This window comes from Notolepis coatsorum, assembly GCF_963971535.1.
Source record: "Notolepis coatsorum genome assembly, chromosome: 1".
In the NCBI taxonomy this organism is placed as follows: Eukaryota; Metazoa; Chordata; class Actinopteri; order Aulopiformes; family Paralepididae; genus Notolepis; species Notolepis coatsorum.
In genome coordinates, this window is record NC_140165.1 from 175,716,674 (window position 1) to 175,736,882 (window position 20,209).

Below are 20,209 nucleotides of genomic sequence, written 5' to 3' on the forward strand. Positions count from 1 at the left end.
GAACCTCCGACTCGGCAACGGGATGCCCTGCTATCAACCGCATCGGATGGTGGCACCATAATGAGTGGCAGCCTCCCGTACGTGAGGGACGCAGGCTGCGTGGAGGAAGGTGCGCATGGGGAATTGCGTGCCTTGTTCCCGGAGCTCATGGCGGCAGCCGCAGCCGCTAATGGCGTGCCTAATGGCGGCCTTACCCCTGCCTACGTGCAAGTCACGCGGGTGGTGGGTTTGATCGAGGGACTGAAGGAAGGGGTGCCTCGGCTTGATAGCCCGATGGCGTCTCTCCTTTGTCCTGAGGTGGTGTGGGAGCCGTTGCGGAAGCCGGTTCCCCAAGGGAAATCGGCTAGGCAGTTGGCCAACTGGAGTGACCAGTCATTCATCGCCTCGACTCGGAGCCTAGCTGCGACATCCAACATCGCGCAGCTGGCGCGCTTCATGTCAGGGATGATGGCGGGCGGTGCGGTGTTTGACGAACACCATCAGTACCTTCACGCCCAGGCGGCTGGAGCCATCCTGCACCTGATACAGCTGCAGACAATTGCCGCCGGGAAAGTACGCGCCCTGGCCACTGTAACCCAGCACCACCTTTGGCTGGAACAAGCATGGGTGCCGGAGCGGAAAAGACTTCCCTTGCTCACGGCCCCCCTCTCCGATGCTGGGCTCTTCGGGTCGGCAATGCAGCTGATGACGGCTGCTTGCAGGGGCATGGAGGAGGAGCATGCAGTGCTCCAGCCCCATTTTCCCCCACCCGATGTTGCCGGTGAGGTTTGACAGAGGCCACGTCGTCGGGGACCCGCGACCGTCGCCACCGCCACCACCGCCACCACTGCTGGACCTTTGGCCAAGAAGGCCAGGAGGAGAGAGGGTGCCTCGACCACCGCAGCCAGCCGACCCACGCCCAGAGGTGACGGTAGGGATCGTCGTGACCAGGCACCCCAGTACCGTTCCTCCGGGCCTGTTCCCCGTGGGGGCAAACACCAAGCTGTTTGCGGCAGGCGCCGCTAAGTGACTCCCCCCCCCCCTGTTTACCCCTGTTCCCTTCCCCACCCCAAATATGAATTTTTGTTACAATAATAAAAGGTCCCTCCTAGGAGGGACTATTTTTTGTTACAAACTGTGTGTTTATTCACTGCATATGTTGGGGATACAATGTGTAGAACCCTCGCCTAAGTTGCGGGGTTGATAGGAGAGCAGGACTTTTTAGTCTTTAGCTGGTCGCTATATGTGCTTAGCAAGACCTGTAGCTAACACTCGGTCGAAAGGCTTTTTCTTTCCTCGTCCTGAAGAAATATGTTTCTTCCTATAGTGGTAAAAATGTACCGTTGTCTGAGGGGGTTGTGTGTTCTGTTACATTTGAAACAGTGGCATTGAGCCACAACACACGAGTGTTGGCCTGCAGAAGTACTTGTGTGTGTAGCTTGTACCACGGTCTTATAGACCCTCTCTCTCGATCTTCTGTGTTTTTTTCTTGAAACATGAAACACGGGTGTCGTGTTCACACATAAACCTCGGCCTTGTTATAAACCCTGTTCGCAGACGTGTTGTCGTCTGTGGCTAGCGTGCGTTGGGTTAGCTTATCCTGTTAGGATATACGCTGTTCCATTAGCATGCTGGCTACATAGGTATTAGTGCACTGCAGCCTTGCCTGAGCTCGACGGGGGCCCTACCCGACCCGACGGGTTTGAGCTGGGTAGGGCTTTGTTTTTAAATAAATTATTCGGGCTCGGCCGAATGGAAAACATTTGGAATGTAATTACCGCAGGGCCTAGGCGGCGGGTGAGCTGGACATTAGGGTAGGCTATATATGGTATGGGAATCGCGAGTAGTGCGCAAAATGTTCCCTTTTTCTTTTTTGCTTGCACGCAAACGGTGCTGTCCAGGTTCTGATGTCATACAATACACACACTACTAGGCTACTACAGCGAGCCCCACTCATTTCATATAGTGCAAATGAATTGTTCAAATGAAGGCATCCAATATTAACCATTGTCTTACCTTAATGCAACAAAAAAATTCGACATTTCGCACATCAATGATCTTTTCTGCTTTAAGTTTGTCTGTGAGATCACTTTCAATGTGAAGCAGACTCAGAGTTGACCGTCTCTCCTGGCGCATATTGTTGTTCTTCATTAGCCAGTTTCGGATGCGCCTCATTGGGAAAGACCGTTCACAAGTTGCGGTGCCGACGGCAATGAAGGAAACATTTTCCGTAATTTGGATCTCATCATGCTTTGAAAACAATGTACATAGTAGCTCTAAAAAGTTTCCAAGGTTTGATTAACTCTGACTCAGTCTCATCATGCCCTCGGTCTCAGGTGATCCGTGTTATGCCCAGGCGGCATGTAACTTGGAATGGAGTTCCAGGTCTTGGCAGCTCTCACGGAGAGGGCTGCTTTGCTAAATGTACTTGTCCTTAATGGAACAGCCAAGTCACCCGGTACAACAGTTCTGAACCCGAACGCGGAACTGCAAGTTTGTTGGTAAAAGACTACACGCCTAACCTAACCTGGAGGTGAAAAATCGGAAAGTGGGGGTGGGGCTAGACCATGGAGGGTTTTGAAGACCAAACTGGCATCGGTTAGTTTGATGATGCGGCGTGATTGGTTACTGCCTGCAGTCTGGAATGTTAACGGCCACCACACCTACTGCCATTGACACCTTGGTTGGCCGACCCTTGCGTATTGTCACCACCGGGCTGCAGCAGCCCACACACACAATATTGTAGCCTAGGCTGCCTATAATAATGCACAGACTGGGTCGGCATTGCCTCCCCGTGCCTTATATACCCGCCGCCTATGCCGCAGGGACAATTCGAGGACAGTAGAACAGTGCTGAAGGACATCAACGGTGGATGGTGGACAAATGAAGAGCAGACCGAAGTGGTTCAATAACTTCAATTGTTGTTTGAAGTTGGAATATAGCCAGTTGGCGAACGTTTTAATTTGTTCTTGGATGTAGCAGCTGGTTGGCGAAGTTTTGTTAACGTTATTCAACGCCAGACATTTGTTGCTGATGTCAACAGCGTGGTGAGTCCTGATTTATTTTATATTATAATTGGCTGCTGTGGTCGAGTTTTTTCTGTATACTTTTGTGTCATGATGACATTAATGTTTTAGTCTGTGTCTGCCAGTACCTCTGTACTCGTGACAGAAGTTTTTGGACTGATTGTGACGAGGCACCGTGTTCAGTAACACGCATGCTGGGAAATGGAAATAGAAGGCATTCGCGAAACAGGCTATATAGGCCTATAATGCTTGTTAGTTTTCAGCGTGATATGCGTTATTTAGGTAGACCTATTGAACATTTTCGTTTTTGTTTATTTATTAAGTTAATATATAAACAGTGTTTCGAATATTTAAAACAAATACAAATAAAAAATAACTTTTTAAGTCTAATATATATATATATTTTTCAGGCTTTCACTCGGGCTAGGGCTTCAAATGTTGCATTACAGTCAGGCTTATTTTCGGGCAGGGCCTGAATGTCATGGGCTCGGGCTGGGCACGGGCCTAATTTCAAGGCCCTTGCAGACCACTAATAGGTATCATCGTGGCTTGTTTACTATCGTATATGGGGTGTGGGATCATGAGGGGGTGACCGGATAAACCCCTCCTTCCCTCTTTTCTGATTGGTCGGGGGGTTGGGCCCTCTATCATTCAGCCCTACCTCGCTGATTGGTCGGCGCGGCACGGGGTAGGGAGGGGGGGGGGGGGGGGGGGAGGGAATTCCCTGACTCCTCGCCTGTAATGGTCGGTTGACTCATGGGATTCCCCCCGCCATAGAATACGTCACTGGACGCGTTTCTATTGGTTGCCGACTTCCGTGAGTTCTTTACAGGACCCATGTGTGGTTCTCTGTTATTGTCAAGTTGGTGTTGCGGTGCATAGGAACTCAAGAGTTCTGCTACGCTCGGTATATATGTATCTTGAGCCTTTGGTCACGTGGCTCAATGTTACATAAACTTTTCAATTTATTGCTCACGTGGGAAGTCTCTCTGGGGGTTCCTGTCCCCTCCTTTATGGAGCAAGTTGACGGGGTATTGTTTAGGGAATTCCCTGACTCCTCGCCTGTAATGGTCGGTTGAGTCATGGGATTCCCCCCGTCATAGGGTACGTTGCTCCCCGTCCCCTCTTTTATGGAGCATGGTTTTTTTTTTTTTTTTTATCTTTTTCCCCCTCCATTTTTCCTCCGATTTTCTCCCATCCCAATGTTAGTCGTATGCCAATTCCCAATCCCCTTCCTGGTCGCTGCGCACTTACCCCCCACAGTCAGATCATCTGGGAGAGTGGAGGCTATCACGTGCTTCCTCCGACACACGTCCAGCCAATCAACCGCTTCTTTTCACCTGGCAGCGCGGATCCTCCCCGAGAGGGCGTAGCGTGTGGAAGGATCACACTATCCCACTCAGGTCCTATCCGCGCTTAGCAGGCGCCCCGACCGAACTGTAGGAGTCGCTGTTTACAACGACCCGGACCCACCCCGCCAGCTTCTCCCACCCTCTAATACTGCCAATTGTATTAGTGTGAACGGCCAGCCAAGCTGGTGACAACCCCGGAGCTGTGAGCTGGATTCGAACAGGCGAATCCAGCTCACAGCTCCGGGGTTGGTGACGAACGCAATCTCCGCTACGCCACCTAACCGCCCTTTTATGGAGCATGGTTGACGGGGTGTTGTTTTCCCTCAGCCGCGTCGTATGGGACCCATGTCCGTATTTTTTTGTGTGAAAAAAGCGGCTTCTTGTCGTTCTCCCAGGCGGCGTGGAGGAACGGTATCTGGGTTCTTGTTAGAATGTCCATTGATATGTTTTGGGTCTCGACGTGTACATAGTGCTGGCCCTGGGTGCTTCTGATAGGAACCACGCATGGGCTTGCGCGCCTTGGTTGCTCATCATTGAAACAGCGTTTTTATGGGGCAACTGGGATGGAGTTTGTCTCTTCCGAGCGCCAGTGTACTAGGCTTGTCACGACGAATTCTCGTTCATATCTGGGGGATGTTAACAGAATAGATCAAAGCATTGGTAGAGGGGTCTCACGCCCTTGGGGTGGGCCACCGGGCGCGGTACAAAGGGGACCGTCTGGGTGGCGCCCTCTATAATGTTTTGGATCGACACGCGTACCTACCCCCCTCCTGGGACTGGGGATGGCGGCGTGATTAGGGCACAGGACTGATTCTGGTCGCGCCGGACCAGGTGAGTTATATATTCGTACTGGCATCGCGTCCCGCTCTTAAGCCATACCGAGATATACCTCATCTCATGTACCTAGTGTACTCCATCAACGAATAAACCAATACACCCAGCACCTGCCAGGCCCCGCCCTACTGCCGTACTATATAGTACTAGGCGTGGCCACCACACACTCTTCCTCTATTTTCGTTTCCATCATAGCAGATGCATGACACCCTATGCAACTAGTTGATATGAAAAGTTTAGATAATATTGAGTGCTTACGGAGATTTGCTTACCCCTGGAATCTTCGGGGTATGTTCCAACGACACGTCGGGTCTATTCTGATGTTCCCTCGTCTTGTGGCAGCAGATCGAGGGACAGCGTGCGAGGTTGGCTATCGAGCCGGCTCGCACACAGGTAGGCCCTGTGTCATCAGGCATTGATGCTAGTGTTAGTAATGCTGGTTGTTTTGTTACACAACCGAGTTGTGTGTCGGCGCCAGGGGCGGGATGGTTTGGTGAACGTTCCCCTGAAGTGGACGGTTTCCAAGCGATCCTGGAGTGTGTTGCTAAACACTAATGCTAACGTTAATGCTAATGCTAATGCTGAAATGCTGGGTCAGCTGTTCTAATGTCCCCCGCCGTGGGATGTTGCCGCTTTTCCCTCCTCTTAACCGGTTCATTGATGAAGGTCAGTCGGTAGCTAATGTGGCGGGTTTTGCTGAGTCCTATTTGACCCTTTTTACGGGTAAATGGGTTGACAACAGGGTGCAGGGCGGGTGTGCCGTGGCTAGGTAGCCAGGTAGCATCGATCCTATGCCCCGGCGGGGTTGGACGGTGTCCCACCCGGAAGCCGATGCTTGAGAGCGAGTCGGCCCGGCGGGTGGCAGTATGGACTGATGAGAGCTATACTGCTGCAGGATGGAATTTAACGGCGGCCAGTGTTGTGGCTCAGCTGACTGTTTTTCTGTCCACATTAGCGTCGAACGCTATGCTATATTGGGCTACTGTTTCTGTTCTGTCTCTCTGCTACGGGAATGTCTGTCTATACTACAGTCTTCCCTCCTCTCAACCATTCATGCTGACGGTCAATCGGTGTCTACTGGGGGAGTATTGCGGGGGGGGGCTTTGTTTACCTTCATGGGTAAATGGGCTGAGGTCTAGGGCTGGTGTGCTGTTGTGAATATTATGAATGAATGCAGGACTGGTTCTCTCTGGTCCGCATCCCCTTAACATTGTGTGCATGGGCTTGCCCATTCTACAGTATATTCGTGTTGTTAGTTCATTTATTCATTAACCCCTTCATGGTGCACACCACAGTGGAGGTTGCTGGTTGCAACCACCACTGGTGCTCCGTGTTAGCATCAGTCCTTTGCTTTTGACATGTTGAAACAGTGCCCCGCCCGGCCGACGCCATGAGGTGGGTCCGCCCGGCGAGTGGCTGGTGGGCTGCTAAAGCCTGTACCGCCACGGTATGGAATTGGCAGCGATTAGTAACTGTGTTCGAATTGCTGTTTTTTCTATCAAAAAATGGTGTCTGGTGGCGGGGCCTTGAGGGCCAGCCGACGTCAACACATCGCGCGAGGTTGTTGATGTTATTAGCTTTGACCTAGCCGCAAGCTATAACCGCTCAGTGCTCCCCTCTCCGCAGAGGATTTTGGTGTTCCGCTGGAGTGCGGGCGGTATTTGTCCTAGGCCCCACACCGCCTCACACGCGCAGCCAGAAGAAGAGAGAGCACGGCCTCGTCAGCGGCGATGACGAGGCCCTCGACAGGCGGCCATGTTTTCCCCTGCCAGAGGTATCCTGGGCGTTGAACAAGGTCGACAGCCTTGGCGGCCGAGAGATCGGCCATGTTGGATGAGCTCGGCTTGAAATATACAAGCCGTCGCCGTCCTGCCGCGAGCAGCCCGCTCTCCGATCACTCCCTCCCCCAACACCAGCGGAAAAGGGGCTCTGATTGTTTCCTTTGGCTGCGGGCCGCGTGCCTTCGTTGAAGCTCGTGCGGCCCCACTTTTCGCTTCTCATGGGGACAGGGGCTGACACCCAGTTGATGGCTGAGCCTGGGTCTGTCCGTGAGAATGTTGTGCTGTCAAGCGGCTCCCACACCATAAGCTGTGTTGGTTGAGCCTGGTGTTACGTCTGTCAACTATAAGTGTTGTCAGTAGGGGGGCTCGAAACCTTTTTGAGGCACACAGTGCGGGCTACCCCGACCTCGCCTTCGCCAGGCCAGGTATCATGTTGGTGCCTCCCACTCCTGAAAGATTGGCAATGGTCTCGCAGGCGCGTGTGATTTGGGTGGTAGTAATATCACTGCAGGGCTACGGTGTGTAGGAACCCATGGGGGCCTCACACCTTGCATGTCCGGCTGCAGAACAACTCCTCAGCATGTTCTGGAGGGGTGTTCAGTGGGGGAGCTTTTGTCACCTAGAACTGATGTCAGCTTCCCCCGTATCAAACCGGCCCTTTCTGTCGGGGTCCCCCCTTGGGTGCGATTGCCTCGTGGGTAGTGTCAGGGTCAGATGTCCCGACACGGAACGCTCTGCTCGCACGGGTCCAGGGTTGGCTACGCACAGCGGGTGGGACCGGGCTGCCTATCTACAGTTCCTAGCGGACCTGCGCCACATGGCGGTGGGTGCGTTGGGAGTGTCATCACATATGGCTACAGCAGTACCATATGTCGAGGTGGATGGAGAGAACGCTGAGGCGGGGACTTGTATTTACACAACCCCACCCGTTTTCGGGTTTGGTACAGACCCTATTGTCAGGGTCACCAGCAGTGACAGCTCTGGTCGACGAGATTCGATCTCTGTGGACAAAGCAAGCCATCGTCGTGGCGTTTTCCTCCCGGTGTTCTCTGGTGCCTGAGAAATCGGGAGGGGGGGGGGGGGGGGGGGGGGGGGCGTCAGACCCATGTTGGACCTGTCCCATGGGAAGGTTCGGCATTTTTTGGATCGTCTCCTACCTGTTGAACACTGTCAGGTGGGGGTCTGGTTCTCCTCCATAGACCTGTAGGATGCGTGTTCGCATCCCCGATCTTCCGTCCTAGGGCTTACCTATGCTTCCTTTGCAGGGTTAGCGTATGAGTACCAGGGGCTGCCGTTCGGCTTTTCTCTGGCTCCCCGCATCTTCACCAAGTGCGTGGAGGCCGCACTGGGGCCTCTGCGTCGTCAGGGGTTACGAAGTGTATTCTGCCCTGCCGACGTTCTGGTCCTTGGCGGTCAAGGTGGATCGTCAGGTCTCATGCCAGGCAGGTTTCCTACCAGCCTGGGGTTGCTGTAGACTGGAAGTAGAGTACTCCTCTTCCCAGTCAACGGGTGGAGTGCTATGGGCATCCCTCTCAGAGCGTGTTGCGACACGCTTGGGAGGTTCCGTCCTAGGACGGTTACGGCGCTGTCCGTGATAGGCCTGCTTGGTATGAGGGCATCTGCTCATTCCGTGGTCCCTCTTGGCCTTCTCTTCACCCCAGGAGGAGGTTACGGAGGTGGTTCTTTCCAGTATGGAAATAGACCCGGTGAGAGGCAAGTCAGGACGGACAATACGACGTCAGTGTCGTATATCGACAGACAGGGAGGAGTACGCTCCCCCCGTCTGCACCGGGTGGCGGGCGGCTGGCTATGGGCGTTCTCCATCTGCGCAGCCTGAGGGCTCTCCACATCCCCGGCAGGGTGAATGTGGGTACAGGTGTAATGTCGCGGGCGGTCCTCACACTGACGGGATTCTTTCCCCCATACATCTGTTAGGTCAGTTGTTGGGGCGGGTACGTTGAGGAGCGCAGGTCCTTGATCCTGATTGCGCCGGACCGGGGCGCAGCTGTGTGGTTCCCGGTCCTGATCCAGCTCTTGGTATCCCGTCATGGCCTGTCCTTGGTCATCGCGGGCCCTCTCTCAAGCGCACGGGTCTCTGTGTTAGTTCCCTGTGCTGGGCCAGCTGCTGGTGGGTTGGCTGGTGAGAGGGTGAGTCTGGAGAGGATGGATCCTTCTGTGGTTGGTACCATCCGGAACGCGCATGCTCCCTCCACTATCGCGGGTTACGCGGGTAGGTGGCATATTTTCTAAGAGTGGTGTAAGGCCACCCTCTTGTGAAGCGTTTCCTGCTTGGCGTTCGACGCCTTAAGCCGGTGAAACGCTCTTTGGCTCCGAGCTGGGATTTTCAATTGGTCCTCGGTCGGTTGTCCTTGGCCCCGTTTGAGCCTCTTGAGCAAGCGCTGTTGGAACGGCTGTCGTTCAAGACTGCGTTCTTGCTGGCCATCACCTCCGCTAAAACGCATGGGTGTGCTTTGTGCTCTCTCGGTACGGCCAGAGTGCATGTCTTTTCGTTCCGATAGCGGTGCCACTCTGCGGCCTAATCCAGCCTTCGTGCCTAAAAATATCCGGAGTGCTTTCCGCTCCAGAGATATTATGGTTCAGGCGTTTCATCCGCCTCCTCACGCTAGGGGGTTTACCTCAGCCGTACTCAGGGCCTCAGGGCTACCGATCAGCTCTTTGTCTGTTACGGTGGCTCTCGTGCTGGTAAGGCACTGTCGAAACAGCGCCTGTCCCATTGGTTGTGCGAGGGCATTGCCCTTTGCTTTACGTTGGCCGGGCTGGCTCCCCCTGGGGGCGTCAGGGCGCACTCCACTCGTGGGGTGGCGGCCTCTGCTGCTCTCCTGGGTGGGGCGTCGGTGGAGGACATCTGTGCTGCGGCTTCATGGTCCTCACCGGGTCCCTTCGTAAGGTTTTACCTCATGGACATGACCGGGGGTTCTGTCTCCCAGGCGGTTCTGAGGTCTGTGGCCTCTCCTGCTTCCCGTCCTTTGGTAGGGTAGCAGGAGTGTGTGGGTGTGGGCCACAATGTGTTGTGTCACATGTGGTTCCGCCTGTGCTGTGCGTTCAAGAGGTTCTAGTTCCCTCTTGTTCGCACTCGGATGGAGTTGACTGTCGTCCCCTCTTCATTAGGAAGGGTGGGGTGACGGGACTCCCCTCCCCCCTGATGTGGGCTTACGGGTCCTCAGGGGGTACATTTGTCGGGCCTCGCGTCCGCTCTACCCCATATCTCGGTATGGCTTCAGAGCGGGACGCGATGCCAGTACGAATATATAACGACGTCAATATAAGTTATATGAGTACTGGCTAAGCGTCCCGCTCTTAGCGTGCCCTGAGTTCCCTTGGGGAAACTTTTCTTTGGAAACGATTTTCCGAGGAAGAGTGAGTGGTGGCCACGCCTAGTACTATATAGTAGGGCAGTAGGGCGGGGCCTGGCAGGTGCTGGGTGTATTGGTTTATTCGTTGATGGAGTACACTAGGTACATGAGATGAGGTATATCTCGGTATGGCTTAAGAGCGGGACGCTTAGCCAGTACTCATATAACTAGGTTATATACATAACCTGTCATTAACCCGTTGTCTGCCGGGGCGCAGATCTGCTGTTCTGGTACCCTGAGGGACTTGTGCTTTTTTCGGGGGGGAAAATGCCGGGTCGGCCCGGGCGTTGCAGGGTTTGACGTTATGGAGATGTTCGTGGTTATGTTACTACGTGTTACCCCTCACTGTTGCTTTGTCCATGTTGTGTTGTACCTTGCGCTGTGCTGAAGGAGCCTGGTCCTTCTCCATTCTTTTTCACCCCTCTCTTCTCCTGCTTAGGCAGGGCTGGGAGGGGGCTGTTGAGGTGGTTCTTGTAGAACTCCTCTGGCATCCCTGTGTACGTCCCGGTCCGCCGGGCCCGGGTTCGAAATAGTTTTCGTCGACCTGTTGGCCTGGGTTAAAAACCCCTTCTTGAAAATTGAAACACTTGTAGTGCGGTATAGCCGGTGTATACCAGCAGTTGTGTTTTGGAGTTTTTTCTTGGGGGGTTATAGGAACAACCGCCTCATGTTAGAACCAAGGGGGTGGTTGGTTCCCTGGTGTGTTGGTAGCGGAGTCAACTCTCGGGGTAGGCCGGGTTTGGCCCCGTCTACCTGTGAGTGTGCCCCCGCACCTTTCATGACGTCTGCCAATCATGTCAGCCTTCTCTGCCTCGGCCCCTCTAGAGAGTCGAGTTTTTTTTTGTGGAGGCTGCAACATGGTGAACAGCATGCCAGCATACGCCCCTTCCACCGGGGTGCTGTTTCTGCAGACCCCTTTGGCGCCTGTCTAGTCCGCAGTGCTCCAGGCTCAGGTTGAGTGGCCTGTTGCCTGGATTGAGGGATCAACCTCTTTTGGGGGTCGTCTCCCCAGTACACTGCCTGGTCCCGCTGTGGGTGTAGCCTCTTGAGTGCTTCGGGTGGCGGGCTGTAGGGGGGAAGGGCCTGCTCTTGGATGGGCCCTCTCCGAATACGCTGGCGATGTGGGGGGTGGTGTCACTAGTGACCGCCTGGTGGGGTCTCGATGCTGCGGCGGCGTTGGCCTCTCCAGGCCCCCTTTTCCGGGGGGGTCCAGTCCCTTCCTGGGTCTGGGTCCTCCTTCGCGCTCCGCTGCTACGGCCTTGCCACAGGGTTGGGCTTTTGCTCTTGACCCTGTAATATTAGGGGTTGTAACGGGTCTGTTCCTGTCCGTTCGTTCCCTAGTGGCATGTGGGTTGCGCGTTTGTGTAGTCGTGGGTAAGTCCCACGGTCTGCTCACCCTGTGCGTTGAGTTGCTAAACTCCTCTTCGCACAGTCGGATCCGATACCCTCCCGTCCTCTGCTAGGGGGGTCCGGGGGCTCTGGTCCTCCCCAGTTCTGATGGTTGTGGGGGGCCTCAGCGGGTACATTTGTCGAGCCTTCGCTCTGCTTAGCTCCTGTATTACAGTATGACGCAGAGCGGAGCTATACGATATATAACGTACGGTTATGTATATAACCATAGTTATATGAGTATAGTGACGCTCTGCGTCGGACTCACTGAGGACCTCGTGGTCTTGCCATTGTGGTGAAAGACTTGGGAAGGAGCTGTTAGTATGGCCACACCCCTGCTTATATAGAGGAGCGGATGGGGGTGTGGCCAGACAGATGAGGTGTGTAAAGGTGCATGTGAACATTTATTCAGTGCTAATACTGATATTGAAGAGTATTACAGTATGACGCAGAGCGTCACTATACTCATATAACTATTAGGGCTGTCAGTTTATCACGTTAATTAGATTAATTGATTACACAGCAAATTATCGCGTTATGAAAATGTACTCAAAATTAATAAAAAAAAAATAATAATAATAATCTTTTTTTTGTATCTCATTCATTCCGTAAGAATGTAGAATACACATTTACAGATTTTTTTTTAATATGGTCCATTTGCATGTTCTTGGTATCTGATTCTAGGGACATCTATGAATCTCAGGGAATGTATTCCCAGTGTCAGAAATACTGTGGGCTAGATCCACAAAGAATGGATTGCACGGTGCAAGTTGCACCCTTACTTACAATTCATTATTAATTGAAAATGGGGGACCCTGATGTAAACAAGACGAAAGTCTTTCTCTGGTCTGCATCCCCTTAACAATTGTGTGTATTGAGCCGTATGTATTGTACCCATTTTGCAATCTGTTAATAACATTTTCATTCAATCAATCAATCTGCGCTGTGATTGATTGAATGAAAATTTTATTTTGAGTAAATTGTAATGAACCAATTTTTTATCTTTGACTGTGAATAACACCATGCTCAAATTGACCAGACCTGACAAATCTAAGCAAATTAATAGATGGAAGATGATTAAACAGAAGGTTTTGTAGATACAGTACTGAATTCTGCCATCCGGACACATGCCATTTGAAATATGATTATAGAATATAGAATATCAGGCATAAAATGGTTATGTGATTAAAATGCCATTAATTAGATTAATTAATTACAAATCCTGTAATTAATTAGATACATTTTTTTAATCGCCTGACAGCACTAATAACTATGGTTATATACATAACCGTACGGTCAACAGAGGATGCTATTGCCATTGTGTTACACACTCTGCTGGAACATCTAGAGCACATGGCACACATATGGAAGACTCCTTTTTGTTGACTTTAGTTCAGCTTTCAATACTATTCTACCCACCAAGCTTCACAGTAAACTACACAAACTCGGACTGAACACCACTTTATGCAATTGGATCTTGGACTTTCTTACAAATCGCACACAACATGTCAGGATTGGCAAGCACATATCCCCCACCCTGCCCATTAGCACCGGGGCCCCTCAGGGCAGGGTGTGTGCTCAGCCCACTTCGCTACACTCTTTTCACCCACGACTGTTGCTCCTCCTCTCCATCTAACCTCATAGTTAAATTTGCAGACGACACAACAGTACTTGGCCTCATCAAAGGAAATGATGAGACCTCATACAGGAGGGAGGTCGAACGACTAGTGGAGTGGAGTGGTGAGGTAGTCATACCCTTGCTCTTAACCCCACGAAGACCAAGGAAATTATCATCGATTTCCGCAGGACTGGTGACCTCAGCCACTCTCCACTCCTCATTGGAAGTGAGGAGGTGGAGAGGGTTTCAAAATGTAAGTTTCTGATGACTAACTTCTACCACTGCGCAGTAGAGAGTGTGCTCACATACGGACTACTGGTGTGGTTCTCCAGCTGCCCAGGGCAGAGAAGGAGGCCCTCCACAGAGTGGTCAAGGCTGCGAGGAGGGTCACTGGAGCTAGCCTTCCAGATATCTCCACAGTCTTCACCTCCCGCTGCCTACGTCGTGTGAATAACATCCTACAGGACCAGTACCACCCAGCACACCATCTTTTTCAACTGCTGCCCTCTGGTCGAAGGTACAGATCCATCCAGTCCGGTACTACCAGACTGAACCAACAGCCTCTATCCACGGGCTATCAGGCTGCTCAACGATCATCAACTTGCCGCCCGCACCCCCCTCGGCCCTCGCACCCCCCATCCCCAACCCCCGGTGACATAACTCCCTGTTAGGGTTTGAACCGACCTCAATCGCACGGCACAGACAGGAAGTTCAGAGTTAGACAAATACTAGGGCGTATTTATTTACAGAGTCACAAAAGGGGTAAAGTAACAATTATGAAACAACAAGGGAGACTGCCATCGGCAGAGTTCTCTGCGGCTCTGCAGATCCTCCTGGTGATAGCGGTGGGGAATCGGTATTTGACGTTGTAGCGGCTCTGCAGATACTCCCAGCTTTAACTCGAGGTGGAAAACGGAGAGAGAGAGAGGTATCAATAACAGTCCAACGAAACACAGAGGCAGTGTGGTTCCCTCCTTCCTTAGCTGTGTCCAGAACCAATGAACAGTAACAATCTTCAGTGTTCTCCACAACACACAAGTTAGCTGAGTTTAGTGCCAACAGAAATGATATCTTCAGTGTCTCTTCAAAACACACACTTCAACTGAGTCCAGTGCAAGCAAAAATGATAATCTTCGGTGTTCGTCACACACACAGACAGAATAATCCAGAGGGGTTTGGTTCCAACTCACCCAAGCGCAAACGCGTAAAGCGGGTAAACGAGGCGCAGCTCCAAACGGGGAACAAGGTTCTCATCAGCGGATCTCCACAGAAAGTCCTGGAGGGAAAGAAGACGAGGCACAGCAACGGGGAAAAAGCAGGCAAAAGCAGTTGTATTCCAAAACGACCCGACATCGATTGAAGGGAAGTCCCAGTATAAAAAGCCTCTGGGGCACTAATCAAAAACTATGACAGGTGCGCGCTGGAATTGATACTTGCTCCAAAAGCGTGTGGCGGGGAATGCACCAATCAACACAGCACCTTAAAGGAGCGGAGCGTGTGGCGGGGAATGCATCAATCAACACAGTACCTTAAAGGAGCGGAGCGTGTGGCGGGGAATGAACCAATCCTCACAGTACCCCCCCCTCCACGGGAGCCACCCGGCGACCAGCCCGACCCGGCTCGTTCGGGTGAGCACGATGGAAGTCGGTGATCAGGCCGGGGTCCATGATGAGCTGGCGGGAGACCCAGCTCCGTTCCTCCGGGCCGTACCCCTCCCAGTCCACCAGGTACTGGAACCCCTGACCCCGCCGTCGAACGCCCATCAACCGGCGGACCTGCCACTGGGGGTGTCCGTCCACCATCTCGGGAGGAGGCGGGTCCGGAGCAGGAGGCATCAGGGGACTGAGAGAGACAGGCTTAACCCGGGATACATGGAAAACGGGGTGAATGTGCATGGACGCAGGAAGCTTAAGACTCACCGCCGCCGGACTGAGCACCTTCAGAACCTCAAAAGGACCGACGAACCGGGGGTTGAGCTTCTTGGCCGAGGACCGAAGCGGAAGGTCCTTTGCGGAGAGCCACACCCTCTGCCCAGGGTGGTACGTCGGCGCAGGGACCCGGCGCCGGTCAGCCCCACGACTGGTGCGCTCCGATGACCGGAGCAGCGCAGTCCTGGCGATCTCCCAGACCCGACGCCACTGGTCGAGATGCTCCTGTACGGAGGGAACTGCCACTTCCGACTCCTGTGCAGGGAAAAGAGGGGGTTGGTAGCCCAGGGATACCTCAAAAGGTGAGAGGCCGGTGGTGGAACTGACCATGGAGTTGATGGAGTACTCGACCCAGGGAAGGAAACGGCTCCAAGAAGCGGGTTTCTCGGCAGCCACACACCGAAGAGCAGACTCCACGCTCTGGTTCATCCTCTCCGTTTGTCCGTTAGTCTGGGGATGATAACCAGAGGAAAGACTGACCGTTGCCCCCAATCCCTTGCAAAAAGCCCGCCATACCTGGGAAGTGAACTGGGGCCCCCGGTCCGAGACGACGTCCTGGGGAAACCCATGGAGGCGAAACACGTGGCGTGTCAGGAGGTCCGCCATCTCGGCCGCCGAGGGAAGCTTGGGAAGGGCCACGAGGTGAACCCCCTTGCTGAACCGATCCACCACGGTCAGTAGGCACGTGTTCCCCTGGGACGAAGGAAGACCCGTGACGAAGTCCAACGCCACATGGGACCAAGGGCGGCTCGGAATGGGAAGCGGCTGCAATAGCCCGGAGGGTGCCTGGTGGGAGGCCTTGCTGCGGGCGCAGACTGCGCAGGCCAGTACGAACTCCTTGACGTCGTTCCTCATGGTGGGCCACCAGAATCGACGAGCCAGGAAGGAGAACGTGCGATGAACGCCTGGGTGGCAGGCGAACCGGCTGGTATGGCCCCACTGGAGGACCCGGGACCGGACTGAGTCGGGGACGAAGAGACGATGAACCGGTACATTGCCTGGAGCACGATGGAAGCGTAGGGCACGCCTTACCACCCCCTCGATGCCCAAGGTGACTACTCCTACCACCCTGGCCTCTGGGAGGATGGGAGTCGGGTCCTCAGTGGTTGGAGCGCCCTTGGAGTGTAACCGGGACAGGGAGTCGGCCTTCGTGTTGCGGGAACCAGGGCGAAACGTCAGTGAGAAGTCGAACCGACTGAGGAAGCTGGCCCATCTTGCCTGCCGGCCATTGAGGCGCTTGGAACCACGGATGTACGTCAGGTTCTTGTGGTCCGTCCAAATGGTAAATGGCTCCTCGGCCCCCTCTAGCCAATGGCGCCACTCCTCCAAGGCAGCCACAACCGCCAGCAGCTCCCGATTGCCGATGTCGTAGTTCCTCTCGGCAGGGAGGAAACGACGCGAGTAGAAGGCGCACGGATGTACCTTCTGGTCTGTTGCCGACCGCTGGGATAAGATAGCTCCTAGTCCGGTATCCGAGGCGTCCACCTCTACGATGAACTGTCTCTTGGGGTCTGGATGGAGCAAGACCGGGGCGGAAGTGAACCTCTTCTTGAGGGAGCGGAACGCAGCACACGCCGCTGGGGACCAGTCGAACGGCAGGGCGGGAGAGGTCAGCCTGGTAAGTGGTTCCGCCACCTGACTGTAGTTCCGGATGAATCTTCGGTAGAAGTTGGCGAACCCGAGGAAGCTCTGTAACTCCTTCCGAGAGGTGGGTTCCGGCCACTCCTCCACGGCCCAGATCTTGCGAGGGTCAGCTCGGGTCAAGCCTCTCTCCACGATGAAGCCCAGGTAATCGACGGAGTCGGAGTGGAATCGGCACTTCTCTGCCTTGACGAAGAGCCGATTGTGGAGGAGGCGCTCCAGCACACGGCGGACATGCTGGATGTGTTCCTCGAGGGTCTTGGAGAAAATGAGGATGTCGTCAAGGTATTCCACCACAAACTCCTCCAGCATGTCACGAAGGACGTCGTTCATGAGCGCCTGGAATACCGCCGGATCGTTGGTGAGGCCGAACGGCATTACCAGGTACTCGTAGTGGCCCCTGGGAGTCTTGAAGGCGGTCTTCCACTCATCGCCCTCTCGGATACGGACCAGATGGTAGGCACTCCGGAGGTCCAGCTTAGTAAAGACGGTAGCCTGGGTGAGAGGCTCGAAGGTGGAGTTCATGAGAGGAAGAGGGTACTTGTTCTTAATGGTGATCTCGTTGAGCTGGCGATAGTCGATGCAGGGTCGAAGGTCTCCATCCTTCTTCCCAACAAAGAAGAAACCGGCTGCCACAGGGGAGGAGGAAGGCCGAATGAGTCCTCCTTCCAAGGACTCAGAGATATATTGATCCATCGCTGCCTTCTCAGGGACGGTCAGACTGTAGAGGCGGCTGCCGGGAAGGGGAGCCCCTGAGTGGAGGTCGATGGCACAGTCGTAAGGCCGGTGAGGCGGAAGGGCCTGAGCCCTGGACTTACTGAAAACCTCCTCGAGGTCGTGGTACTCGGGGGGTATGGTCGAGAGGTCCGGAGGCGGCTCACAAACGGATCTCCGGGGATCCGCGAGGGACAGGACGCCGCCTGAAGACACTGTGCATGACAGGAGGAGCTCCACCCCCTGATGGTACCGGAGGACCAGGCGATGTGGGGCTCGTGCAGCGCGAGCCAGGGCCGGCCCAGGACTACTACAAGAGGGGATCTGGTGATAAAAAACTGGAGTCTCTCAACGTGGTTACCAGCAATGGTGAGCAGGACAGGACAGGTGCGTTGAGTGATGTCAGCCAGGCGGTGTTGGTCCAATGCGAACACCTCCAATGGCCTCACGAGGTCCTCTAGTGGAATGTTGGCCCGGGTAGCAAACTCGAAGTCTAGGAAACTCTCGTCAGCACCCGAGTCAATGAGTGCCTCCACCGTGGCCCGTTGGTCCGCCCAGGCCAGGGTGACGCTCATCAGACGGCTAGGTGGTGCACGGCTCTGGGAACGAGAAAAACGGCTCACCAGGATCTCCCGGGATCCCGGCGAGCCTGGTCTTTTGGCCGGGTGGGGCAGTTGGAGATACGGTGTCCATCCCGACCGCATTAGAGGCAAAGGCCGGACCTGAACCTTGCCTCCCGTTCAGCTTGGCTAAGATGTGAACGTCCCAGCTGCATGGGTTCCTCCCCGGGCACCGAACGGGAGGGGAAGGAACCACCAGTTGTGTTGGGAGCAGGGCGGGCCGCTGTACCGTCACGAGTACGGGGGGTCTGGGGAACCTCTGGAGGTCCCGGTCGGGTTCTCTCACGTCTTCTCTCCTGGAGGCGTCCGTCGATGCGAATGGCGAGGCTGAATAGGTCCTCGAGGGACTCAGGTTCCTCACGGGTCGCGAGCTGGTCCCTGACAGCGTCGTTGAGCCCCCTCATGAAGGTGAGACTAAACGCTTGATCGTTCCAACCGCTCTCCGTTGCCGCCAGTCTGAACTCCAGCACGTAGTCAGTGACCCCGCCACTGCCCTGCCGGAAGGTGCCCAACCGAGCTCCAGGGTCCTGGCCACGGGCTGGGTGGTGGAAAATCCTGCGGAGCTCTGCCACGAAGTCTGGGTAGGAAAAACAGAAATCAGCCCCCAATGCCCAGGAGGCAGTAACCCACTGTGCTGCCCGGCCTGAGAGCAGGTTAGTCATGTAAGCCACTCGGGCTCCCCTTGAAGTGAATCGGCTGGGTTGATGACGAAAACCCAACTCACATTGCATGATGAATGTGGCACAATCCTCGAAGTTACCATTGAACAACCGTGGTTCGGAGAGACGGGGCTCCCGAGGTGCGGGATCGGGAGGCGCGGGGCCTGCCACGGCTGCGGGTGATGCTCCGGCCGAGGCTCCTGTAGTAGGTGGGGTTACAAGCAAGGTGTTAACGGCTTCACTCAGCGCTTGTAATTGGTGGAGAATATTAGTCTGCTGATTACCCTGGGCTGTCTGCAGGCTAGCCAGAGAGCCAAGGGACTCCTGAATAGGCAGGACCTGGGCCCTCATTCATCAACGTGTCTTACGCACAGATTTGTGCTTAACCTGTGCGTACGATCATTTCTAAGCAAAGAGTGGGATTCATCAATTTCAACTTGAACTTGACTCTGTGCTTATATTTACGCACAGCTCGGAGCACACTTAGCTGACGCCCAGTGGTAGAACATCGTTACTACGGCATAAGCGCTCCTCAGTTCTGCATTAGTTTCAAGGCGGAAATAAGCTTCCGTGCATTAGTTTCAACACTGGCGTGTTCAACTTCTGTATGACCCGTAATTGATTATAGTTCATTGTAAAATAGCGACAGTAGTGTGTAATTATAACGGGCTCATGCGGGAACAAGAGGTTGGCTTGCTTGTTTGGCACGGGGGGCAGAAGCAGAACGCACCTCCAAACGCGATTAAATATTGTTTCAAATAAAAAGCGATATACTATTATTTTGTGTCATGTTTCCAAATAAGATTGGCCACAACGGAATGCTTTCTACTTCAATTTGTTGATTAGAATAGATTACCTCGCTCCGTTGAAACTTCACTGAGCTCAGCACACAGACATGATGGAATTCAAGTTCATGTATTGAAAGGCAGGCTACATCATACATGGCAGTGATATTCATTGTTCTTGTATATGCTCTCGTATTATTGTTTATATAGGCTACCCAATACTGACATCAAAATAGAGTGTATGCTTCTAGAAATCATATGCAGCAGGTAGAGAATTGACGGAAAATCCGTCGCGATTTGGAATAAAATTGAGGAGAACTTTAATCCCTGGGTATTAATCAAACAAAACGGAAAAAGGCAGTCATATTCCAGCACGGTCTTTATTAGTGTTTGCGCTGCCCAGGCAGCAATGGTTAATAGATTAAACGACATCACCGTACGTGTAGACGTCTGTCAAGTTCGTTTACTGTATGCAGGCTTCGCAGGGCTGTGTGTTATATATGCGCAAG

General features: G+C 53.8%; 1 protein-coding gene across 1 annotated transcript in view; it reads right to left on the reverse strand.

The window, feature by feature from the left end:
- Positions 1-20,209, reverse strand: part of LOC311223509 (uncharacterized protein) — a gene marked incomplete at its 5' end in the record, with an annotated part of 47,221 nt that overhangs the window by 5,058 nt on the left and 21,954 nt on the right. The window contains one exon of the mRNA XM_084308293.1: positions 487-835. Within this exon, the coding sequence (XP_084164419.1) occupies positions 487-835 (349 nt within the window). The remainder of the gene's footprint in view (positions 1-486; positions 836-20,209) is intronic.